We start from the raw sequence: 10876 nt of genomic DNA on the forward strand, positions 1-10876 counted from the left end.
GTGTGCCTCTAAGTTCTGGCTGCTGAATAGTTTATTTCATGTTTTTGTGTGTGTCTTTCTGTGCCGTCCCCACAGGTTTGCTGTGCCACCTTGATGATGCATGTGTAAGTAACCCTTGCAACGAGGGGGCAGTGTGCGACACCAACCCCCTTAATGGCCGTGCCATTTGCACATGTCCTGCCGGCTTTGTAGGAGGTGCCTGCAACCAGGACATGGATGAGTGTTCGATTGGTAAGTCTGCCTTTTTTTCTAACCATTTGTCAGTTACTGTGGTCATAACCTCTCCGTTTGGTCTTTTTCCCTTTTTAGTGTGTTTCATATACTGAACTTCACCCTTCTGCCCACAGGTGCCAACCCATGTGAACATTTTGGTAAATGTGTGAACACAGAGGGCTCCTTCCAGTGTCAGTGCGGCCGGGGATATGCCGGCCCGCGATGTGAGATTGACATCAACGAATGCCTGTCCATGCCCTGCCAGAATGACGCCACTTGCCTGGACCGCATTGGAGAGTTCACCTGCATCTGCATGCCAGGTATTCAGGCCTGTTGTATTTCAGCACTGCCAATAAAAGTATACAGAACACCTCACTTCACCCTGATCATCCACTTAAGACAGCCACAAACCCATAGCAGAGTGGAACAACTTATTATTTAAACTTGAAGCATCATCTACAATTCTGCCAGACTGACTGCCAGTGTAGACTGTTATGTAATGCATTCCCATTGAAGTTGGGGGTGTGGAGGGTCTGCTCTACTCTCAGTGCACTATACAGCCAGACAGGGTATTAGTTTGGACTAAGTGATGGTTTGAACACTCAGTGACAAAAACACAGTGAAACTCTCACGCACAGTTCTACATGCATCCTGGGGTTTTGGGAACTATACAAATTAGAGCTGGGAGTCGGGTCTATAGGACTGTATGTGAGAGAGGGCGAGCAGTTAGGGGGAGGAGTGTGCTGTGAATACTAATGAGTGGTAGAGTGGTGGGAATGGAGCGGAACAATAGGGCCCCTCTGTGCTCCACTTTGCACCCCTCATACACAGAGAGGGAAAGAGGCCTTTTCCCAGAGCCTCTCCCCCTCCCCCTTCTTTTCCAGAGACAGGCCCTTCCTCATAACCCTCCTCATCATCAGCCAGCCTGGCAAAGCTCATGTGGAGCTGCTGATTATTTCTGATTCCACGCTAGCCTCTCCCCCAGCACTCTGATCCACACTCTGTTTCACCTCAATGAAGGAACCCTCCATAGTTTGCTAACGCAGAATGTATAACACACATCTGTTGAATGGGACACTGACCCAGGGAGGGAAAATGCTCTGATTTGAGTTCAGTAGAGTGGGAACACTGGGGATGCTCTAGGGATCTTTTATCCATTCTGTGGTTCAGCAGAGACAAGTGTCAAAGTCTTTGAGGCCTCCCATGAGAGAAAAGTTTCCCACAGATCCTTTCCCCGTAGCAAAGAATACCCACTACTACTGACATACCCGTACATAAAAACAGAACATAATGAATCTGCTTCAACTGCAAAAACGTATGTGATTCAGTTTGAACTTCTCTCTTCCAGGTTACATGGGGACTTACTGTGAGGTTGACGTAGATGACTGTGAGAGCAACCCATGTGTGAATGATGGCATCTGTCGGGACATGGTCAATGGCTTCACATGCACCTGCCAGCCAGGTAAGACTGTTCTGCCTGGCCGTGATTTATATTACCTGTGTTTATTTCTATCCCTGTTAACAACTCGGAGAGCCAAAGTTTAAATGTCCACAGAAACAGAGGAGGGAGGGTATGCCTTGCTACTTCTGCCTGCTGGTGTTTAGAGCCCACAAGGCAGCCTGTCCTCTCCTCCTGCCTGAACAAAGACACTATTGTGACCCCCGCTCCCCTCCTCTGTGGAATGTGGAAGGGACAGCAGTCTCCCTCATCCTGCCCTGGTGGTGGTGGGGAACAGCAGTCCTGCTAATGAGATTCTTTTCCAGGTCCTCAATTTACATCTGGGACAGACGTCCCCTCTCCACCCCCCATCTAGCTATTGAGCCGGTGGAGCTGATGCAGGAAGGGGATGGGGGGGTTCCCTAAAAGAGAAAACAATCCCACCGTCTCCTCTAACCCCCCCCCCCTTTAGCAGCCCAGGCACCAACACACAGACCGTCGCGACACTGTTAATCAACTGAGCAGTGTGCTACGAATGCACCAATTCACCCCTGTCTGGGCACTTTGCCCACTGATTTCAAGCCTGCTCAGTTTCTCAAGCTTTTCAAGCCAGTAGATTTGAGATATTATTACTGTTGTTATCATTCATAATTCATTCATTATTCACATTATTGTTGTTGTTATTGAGGTTGATGTTAAAATGAGCTGTTTCTCCACACATTTAATTTATAGAATTTCAGTGTAGAGAAGCCATTGTACAAACACACAGAAATGTGACATAACCTGAAGTGAAATAAAGCTGCATAAATTTGATTTTGCTGCCCAGATATTTCAAACCACCTGATAGCAATATTCATTTATTTTCACATCCACCTTGTATGCACTACGTTGTAAGTCCCTTCTCATAAACATTATCAAGGTCACAGGCTTTCCAATGCGTTCTGTAGTGGTCATCTTGGCACTGGTCCAAGTGCACAGATGACATGTCCTTAACCAGTCGAGACGCTCTCAAACCCAACCTGAGCCAGACGTCACTAACCTAGCTAAAGACCTCTACCCTTCTAAAAAGAGACAGAACTGCCCTCTGACCTGAGCATGGACAATTCCACTGGACCTTCTTTCTGACCCTTCACCTCTATGTTTGTATGTCCCAGGGTTTACTGGCACCATGTGTCAGATCGACATAGATGAGTGCGCCAGCACCCCCTGCCAGAATGGAGCGAAATGCTACGACCGGCCCAATGGGTTCGAGTGCCGCTGTGCTGAAGGTAAGGGCTTCTGTACCAAATAGTTGGCAGTGAATACTTGTGAGGATGTACACAGCTCAAGATGTCTTCCCAGGCAGAAGAGCAGATGAGCCTTAACCACTTGTTGGGCTGTATTTGGTCTTTGTTAAGTGTTTGTTGTTTTGGGGGGGTCAGCTATTTCCCTGGATGTCTGCTGGCCAAGCAGACTGACTTGAGGCCCCTAATCCCCCTCTTTCCCTCGTCGGCTCTCAGGATCATGGGGTCACTGAGGACCAGCAGTTGCCAAGAAAGGAGCCTTGGTCATCACCCCGACATCTGTTCATCTGTTAAACCCCCACACACCACCTCATGCTGCATCTGATCTTTCATTCCTTCACATTCAGTCATGTCCAAGTTTGAAAACAAGCCCGAATACAGTGAGCTGCATAAACGTTTGTCACAAAGACTGCATGTATGAGCTGACTGTGTGTATACATTGAAATGTAACATGTTTGTTTGGACCTAAACCTACCAAGGGAGCCTGCTTCATTGTTTCAGTGACCAGCTGCTTGGTACTCCTTCTGTTTGTGGGCCCCTTCTGTTGAGTGAAGTGGCCCTGTTTGACGTGGCGCAGTCTATTGTTCCCTCCGCCACTGAGAACAAAAGCAGGACTGGGAGGCCTGCGTAGGGCCCTTCTTTACTGCTTTGCCCAACTCAGCACTGCACTACACACATACCACACAGACATTGTCGACATGGAAACCGCAGTAATCGCAACCCAAAACTCTAGAAGCTTCTATAAAGAAAAAGTGGGAAACAGACGGAGGAAGTTCAACAATATCACTAATCAATTGAGAAAAGGAGGAACATTGGATAAAAATGGAACATGAGAATTATAAATGCTTTCATTCAGAAAATAACCTTTGCTGCATCAAATGACAAGATATACAATCTACATTTATTCTGTTTTTTCATCTTTAGGTTATGAAGGGACACTCTGCGAGAGTAATATCAACAACTGTCAGCCTGACCCATGCCACCATGGTACTTGCATAGATGGCATTGCCAGCTACACCTGTAACTGTGACGCTGGCTACACAGGCTATCGCTGTGAGAACCAGCTCAATGAGTGCCACAGCAACCCTTGTCAGAATGGGGGCAAGTGTGTGGACCTGGTCAACAAGTACATCTGCCAGTGCCAACATGGAACCTCTGGTAAGAGGAATACCTTCAAAATCACATAGTCGGACCTTGTTAATTTAAAAATGTTGAATTGTTTTTTTAATAAGATTAATTAATTTCCAGTGAATTTACTGCAACTGTAGGCTAAATCATGGTGTATGCTCACACATCAATGTAAACACTCTAACTTTAAGTTACTTTTTGTCAACACAGGCACAAACTGTGAAATCAATTTTGATGATTGTGCCAGCAACCCATGTGACTATGGCATCTGCAAAGATGGCATAAACCGCTATGACTGTGTTTGCAAACCTGGCTTCACTGGTAAGGCCCTTTGACAATGAAAGCACAAATTTGAGATTAGTAAATCAGTCCTCATTGGAAATGTTTCATATTTTCTTTCTTCTGATTGTGTCTAAAATCTCTCCTGCCAGGTTCCAAGTGTAATGTGGAGATAGATGAGTGTGCATCTAGCCCCTGTAGAAATGGGGGGACATGTGTGGATGAAGAAAATGGATTTCACTGCCAGTGTCCGGAGGGGTTTAAGCCCCCTTACTGTTACTCCCAGGTGGACGAGTGTGGCAGCAGCCCATGTGTCCATGGCTCATGCAGGGATGACATCAACGGGTATGATTTGTTTCAGACTTTGTCGCAGTTTGAAGTGGCATCTTATGTGATATCAAGGAGAAACTTGGCATCAACACCTTGCAAGCTTGTTGCTAATCCTACAAGTTACAACTTGTACATGTAGAATGTGGCATCTTTTGGTGTATTGACTGTACTCCTGTATTTCTAGTTATCGCTGTGACTGTGAGCCCGGATGGGTGGGGAAGAACTGTGACCTGGACAGGAACGATTGTTTGCCAAGTCCCTGCCAGAATGCTGGCACGTGCATCGACCAGCTCAATGGCTTCACCTGCAAGTGTCGCCAAGGCTTCAGAGGTAAGTGTGTGTCGTGGTAGCACAACATGCAGTAACCGCTGGAGTCATCAACATCAAAAAGTACAACACAAAGAGAGGAATACACACGTACAGCACATGCAGTAAAGTTGTAACTGAGTAGCTTATAGACTTAATAGACATTTTTTTTGTCTAAATGATTCATACTATGTCCTTCATCATTTTCCTCCTCCTGAATGCCAATCATTTACCTCCCCCTAGTGGTGTATTAAAAATATGCCAAATTCATTCACCAGTGTTAGGCCAAGTCTCAGACTCATCAAAATTGAGTTCTGAAATATGTGTTAATGTCTTCTCTGCCCCTTCGACAGGTAACCTCTGCCAGGTGAACATCAACGAATGTGCATCCAGTCCCTGTCTGAACAAGGGCACTTGTGTGGATGGTGTGGCAAGTTTCACCTGTCTGTGTGAGCTTCCTTACAGTGGACCCACTTGTGCTGAGGTCCTCACCCCTTGTTCCCCTAACCCATGTGCAAATCATGCTATGTGCACACACACACCAGACTACTTGGGCTATCAATGTAACTGCCAGTCAGGTTGGCAAGGTAAGCTGATTTTGTACTTATTATCTCACTGCCTCCTCATCTGTTGTGAAATAATAGGCCTTGAATCATATAGAAAGTCTTAATGCATAAACGCTTATGATCTTGACCGTGAACTTAAACCTTATTGTACACTTCTTTTGCCTTTTTCAGGACAGTTGTGCAATGTGGACGTAAATGAATGCATCTCAAACCCCTGCAAGAACCGTGGGACCTGCACCAACACACTTGGAGGGTTTGTGTGCTCCTGCAGAGCTGGATTTACTGGGCTGACGTGTGAAACGGACATCAATGACTGTTCTCCTAGTGAGTGGCCACGTAAACCTAGCGTGCTGAATTACTATAACTGTCTGTTGCTATCCAACACAATACCAAGTGTATACTGTTCTTAACCAAAGTCATCTTATCCTTTTGTGCTATCAGATCCGTGCCTAAGTGGAGGGTCCTGCACAGATGGTGTGAACTCCTTCTACTGTAGCTGTCTGGCAGGCTTCACTGGACCCCGCTGTGCTTTAGAGATCAATGAATGCCAGAGCTCCCCCTGCAAGAATGGTGGCACATGCACAGACTATGTTAACTCCTACACCTGCACCTGTAGGCCTGGCTTTACAGGCATCCACTGTGAAACCAACATCCCTGATTGCACTGAAAGGTGAGTGTTTGAGTCATGGAGACATCCCACATTGTACTTTATCAACCTACTCATATACACATTTATATAACTACTGAATATGTCAATATAACTTAAGTCCATGTGTTCATTCATGTCTGCAGCTCTTGCTTCAATGGAGGGACGTGCACAGATAAAATCAACGGCTATTCTTGTACCTGCCGCTCAGGCTTCACTGGCTCCCACTGCCAATATGAGGTCAATGAGTGTGACTCCCAGCCCTGCCTCAACGGAGGCATCTGTCAAGATGCTCTGGAGTCCTTCCGTTGCTCCTGCCCTAAGGGTTACACTGGCAACCGCTGCCAGGTACACACACACTCACAGACTAATCTTGAAAGGTCTTGTAAGGGCCTTGTGTCTTCATGAATTTGTTTTTAGACTAATTAATCCTGAGAATTTTTCCATTTGCCTCTTGCCTACCCAGACACCAGTCGACTGGTGCAGACGCTCATCTTCCTGCAAAAATGGAGGACGCTGTCGCCAAAAGGATGCTTCCTTCATCTGTGACTGTACTAACGGCTGGTCTGGACGTTACTGTGACATCTCCAGGGTCTCTTGTGAGACAGCTGCTCGCAATAGAGGTATGCGGGTATTGTTATTTAACCTCTTGGCCTGTGATTGTGTTGTAACTGAGTCATCAAGGTTAAATTTTTCTTCCAAATCTTTCTAATCAGGGCTCCAGACAGATGAGCTTTGCCTCCACGGTGGTCACTGTGTCAACACTGGGAATGCCCACTATTGTAAATGTCCTGCTGACTACACCGGAAGCTATTGCGAAAGCCAAGTGGACCACTGTGAAGACAAGCCCTGCCACAATGGCGCCACCTGCAGGGGATATGTGGGAGGGTATCAGTGTGACGTGAGTAAATTTTTTTGACAATATTTTGTGCTTCTCTGTCAGATTTGAGCAAAGTCAGTATTCACACAGTGTTCATCACAATTGTGGAAATAATGTAATTGTCATCTGCATGTCATTACAGTGTATGCCCGGCTTTACTGGACAGAACTGCGAGATCGAGATCAATGAGTGCCAGTCTCATCCTTGCCAGAATGGAGGCACTTGCATTGATCTGGTGGGACATTACATCTGTTCCTGCCCCCCTGGCACACTGGGTATGCAAGCACATATTCAAAAGTTTATTAGTAGAGATTACACTATGGGACTAAAATATAATAAATGTATAGTATTTAATAATCCTCTCTTTTTAAAAGGTGTTCTCTGTGAGATCAATGAAGATGACTGTGCGCCACCTCTGAGGCTGCGCAGTGCTCCCCCTAAGTGCCTGAACAATGGCACCTGTGTGGACAGAGTGGGTGGATACCGCTGCAATTGTCCCCCTGGATTCACAGGAGAAAGATGTGAGGGAGACATAAATGAGTGTCTCTCTAACCCCTGCAGTCCCTCCAACAGTCTTGACTGCATCCAGTTGCCCAATGACTACCAATGTGTCTGCAAGCCTGGATTCACAGGCCGGAGGTGTCAGAGCAGGTTTAGTGTCTGTGAGTCTCAGCCTTGTCAGAGCGGAGGAGTCTGTTCTGTATCCAGCAGCTCTGCACTGGGATACACTTGCACGTGTCAGCTTGTAAGTACACATTCACATTAAGGATTTAAACACCTAATTGAATATTGTAGTTTGTGCATTAGAGCTTTTGTTATTTTTTTTTTATTGAAAGATCAACATCTAAGTGCATGAATGATTGTTTATCCTTAGGGTTATGCTGGGCCCAATTGTGAAAGAAGCATGTCCTGTCGGGAGCTGCCCTGCTACAATGGAGGCAGTTGTGCACTCACCACTAGGGGGGCGCGTTGCTCCTGCCTGCCAGGTTATGGTGGGCCCCAGTGTCAGCATCGCAGTAATGAAGGGTGCTCTTCCCAGCCCTGTCGGAATGGAGGGTTGTGCACTGAAGAGACCAGCTTCCCCTTCTTCCACTGTCAGTGTCCCAGTGGCTGGACAGGTAAACGGTGCGAGCAGAGCAGCAGATCCATTGAGGATCCAACACCCTCATGCCCTCTAGCAGACTGTCAGAGCAAAGCCAATGATGGTGTTTGCGACAAAGAATGCAACACATTCTTTTGTCAATGGGACGGCGGTGACTGTTCTCTGGCAGTGAACCCCTGGGCTCGTTGTGCAGACTGTTGGCAGGTCTTCAACAACAGCCAGTGTGATGAGTCCTGCAATAACCTTGACTGTCTGTATGACAACTTTGACTGCAAAAACAAGGGGAAAGTTTGCAAGTGAGTTCATTTTTACTGCTAACAGGATTCCTCAAAATGTTTCTCTACTGATCTTAGAAAAACTTGAGCTGATCCATTTTTTGTGTTGTCTCTAGTCCAATATACGAAGCCTACTGTATAGACCACTATGCTGATGGAAAGTGTGACCAGGGCTGCAACACAGAGGAGTGTGGCTGGGATGGCTTGGACTGCGCAGGAAAAGTTCCAGAAGACCTTGCTGCTGGTGTCTTGGTTGTGGTAGTCCTACTGCCTCCAGAGGAGCTTCTCCGCACCAGCACAGCTTTTCTGCAGAAATTGAGTGCAATCCTACACACTACAATCCGCTTCCGACTGGACCACAATGGAGATGCCATGATCCGCCCCTACACCCGCAAAGAGGCACGCCTCAAGCGGGAGTTGCAGCCTCATCAGGAAGTCATCGGGTAAGTCAGGCCTACAATAAACATAACAGCTGAACTGTTTCCTGTAGGTTGTACAATACAACTAAACACCTGCCTCTCTGCTATTCCTGTAGCTCGATAGTGTACCTGGAAATAGACAACCGTCTGTGCTCTCAGGGCTTTGAGGACTGTTTCCCTACAGCTGTCAGCGCTGCAGACTACCTAGGAGCCCTGTCAGCTGTAGAAATGCTTCGCTTTCCTTACCCCCTCAAAGAAGTTCGTGGTGAGTAGGGATACTCAAAGAGCACAAAATAAACTTGCAAGACTAATTTGGCACATGTGTGATTACTACTTTGTCTTCTCACCACAGGTGAAGAGATTATTGATCATGATCCCATACCTCAATGGGGCAAGCTGATGCTGGTGGGGATAGCTTCTCTTTTCCTTTTGGTCATCCTTGTGATAGGCATGTTGATTGCTCGTAGAAAGAGAGAACACAGTACCCTTTGGTTCCCTGAGGGCTTCTTCCTCAAGAAGGAACCCAGCAGCAACAAGAACCGCAGGGAACCCGTGGGCCAGGATGCTCTGGGAATGAAGTAAGTTATATGTGTGCAAAATGTAATATTAATGATGTTGTTGGGACTGAATTACTTCAGCAATGCTATTTGTGCTTACATTGTTTAACATATTCATCTGTACACAGACACATGCCAAAAACCGTGGAGGAATCTCTCCTTGGAGATCACAGTGACCATTGGATGGACTCAGACTGCCCCGAGCCAAAAAGGCTTAAGGTCAGTTACACACCTTCTTTACATTAATAAATGTTTCTAGTCAACTTACATACAAGCACAAGAGTTTGTGTATATACCTTTTACAACAACACATTAGCCTGTATTAAAGCCTGCAATAAGTAACGAATTAGCGTTTTCTCCTTCTGTGAGTTCAGGTTGAGGAACCGAGTATGCTCTCAGACAGTGAAGATGCAGTGGACAGCAGGCAGTGGACACAGCATCACCTTGCAGCCGCAGACATCCGTGTGCCCCCCACCATGGCCCTCACCCCACCTCAAGGAGAGTTTGAAAGCGACTGCATGGATGTTAATGTCCGAGGCCCAGGTTGGTAGTGAGATAATCTAAATTCTAAAATTGGAATTAAGATTTGCTGGTTTTCTATACTTTCTTTGTTATGATCTGTTATGTTGAGCGCTTGAATAGACATAAACTCATCCATGCCCGTTTTCTCATCTCCTTCCAGATGGTTTTACACCTCTGATGCTGGCATCATTCTGTGGAGGCGGCTTAGAGCCCGAGGTAGCAGAGGAGGAGGAGAATGAGGAGTGTTCAGCCAACATCATCTCTGACCTAATCTACCAGGGAGCCTCCCTTGCTGCCCAAACGGACCGCACTGGTGAGACAGCGCTCCACTTGGCTGCTCGCTACGCCCGTGCTGATGCTGCTAAGAGGCTGCTGGATGCCGGAGCTGATGCCAACGCTCAGGATAACACAGGACGTTCACCGCTACATGCTGCAGTGGCTGCAGATGCACAGGGTGTCTTCCAGGTAAACAAACATCAACAAGTACTGTTTTTTGGCCACATCACTTGTAAAAATGCTTATAACTGATGTTAGCACATGTGTTGTATTAATCATAATATCAAATTTTTCATCTAGATTCTGATCCGAAATCGGGCTACAGATCTTGACTCCCGTATGTATGATGGCTCTACTGCACTGATCCTGGCAGCACGGCTGGCAGTAGAGGGCATGGTAGAGGAGCTCATCACTTGCCATGCTGATGTCAATGCAGTAGATGAATTGGGTAAGTGTGTGCAAATTTTGACTCTTTTTTTGTTCAGAGTTTTCTGATAATATTCACTGAAAGTATAGATGTGTAATCTCATTGTTTGTTGTCTCTTTAAGGTAAATCTTCCTTGCACTGGGCTGCTGCCGTGAACAATGTGGAGGCCACTGTTGCCCTGCTAAAGAATAGCGCAAACAAAGACATGCAAGATCTGAAGGTATGACAT

General features: G+C 46.5%; 1 protein-coding gene across 1 annotated transcript in view; it reads left to right on the plus strand.

Moving 5' to 3' along the window:
• The window catches only part of notch3 (notch receptor 3), a 28947-nt gene that overhangs the window by 14034 nt on the left and 4037 nt on the right, over positions 1–10876 (plus strand). Inside the window, exons 7-31 of the mRNA XM_068718266.1 lie at positions 76–231; positions 348–533; positions 1562–1675; positions 2806–2919; positions 3859–4092; positions 4273–4383; positions 4494–4686; positions 4856–5001; positions 5331–5564; positions 5715–5867; positions 5985–6213; positions 6336–6537; positions 6656–6812; positions 6906–7090; positions 7212–7344; positions 7444–7814; positions 7944–8467; positions 8563–8889; positions 8982–9130; positions 9218–9443; positions 9551–9641; positions 9797–9965; positions 10105–10409; positions 10521–10668; positions 10770–10867. Coding sequence (XP_068574367.1) covers positions 76–231; positions 348–533; positions 1562–1675; positions 2806–2919; positions 3859–4092; positions 4273–4383; positions 4494–4686; positions 4856–5001; positions 5331–5564; positions 5715–5867; positions 5985–6213; positions 6336–6537; positions 6656–6812; positions 6906–7090; positions 7212–7344; positions 7444–7814; positions 7944–8467; positions 8563–8889; positions 8982–9130; positions 9218–9443; positions 9551–9641; positions 9797–9965; positions 10105–10409; positions 10521–10668; positions 10770–10867 — 4955 coding nt within the window. The remainder of the gene's footprint in view (positions 1–75; positions 232–347; positions 534–1561; positions 1676–2805; positions 2920–3858; positions 4093–4272; positions 4384–4493; positions 4687–4855; positions 5002–5330; positions 5565–5714; positions 5868–5984; positions 6214–6335; positions 6538–6655; positions 6813–6905; positions 7091–7211; positions 7345–7443; positions 7815–7943; positions 8468–8562; positions 8890–8981; positions 9131–9217; positions 9444–9550; positions 9642–9796; positions 9966–10104; positions 10410–10520; positions 10669–10769; positions 10868–10876) is intronic.

Source organism: Cebidichthys violaceus, unplaced genomic scaffold, assembly GCF_023349555.1.
Source record: "Cebidichthys violaceus isolate CVI_PGR_0920_01 unplaced genomic scaffold, fCebVio1.0.p SCAF_23, whole genome shotgun sequence".
Lineage (NCBI taxonomy): Eukaryota > Metazoa > Chordata > Actinopteri > Perciformes > Stichaeidae > Cebidichthys > Cebidichthys violaceus.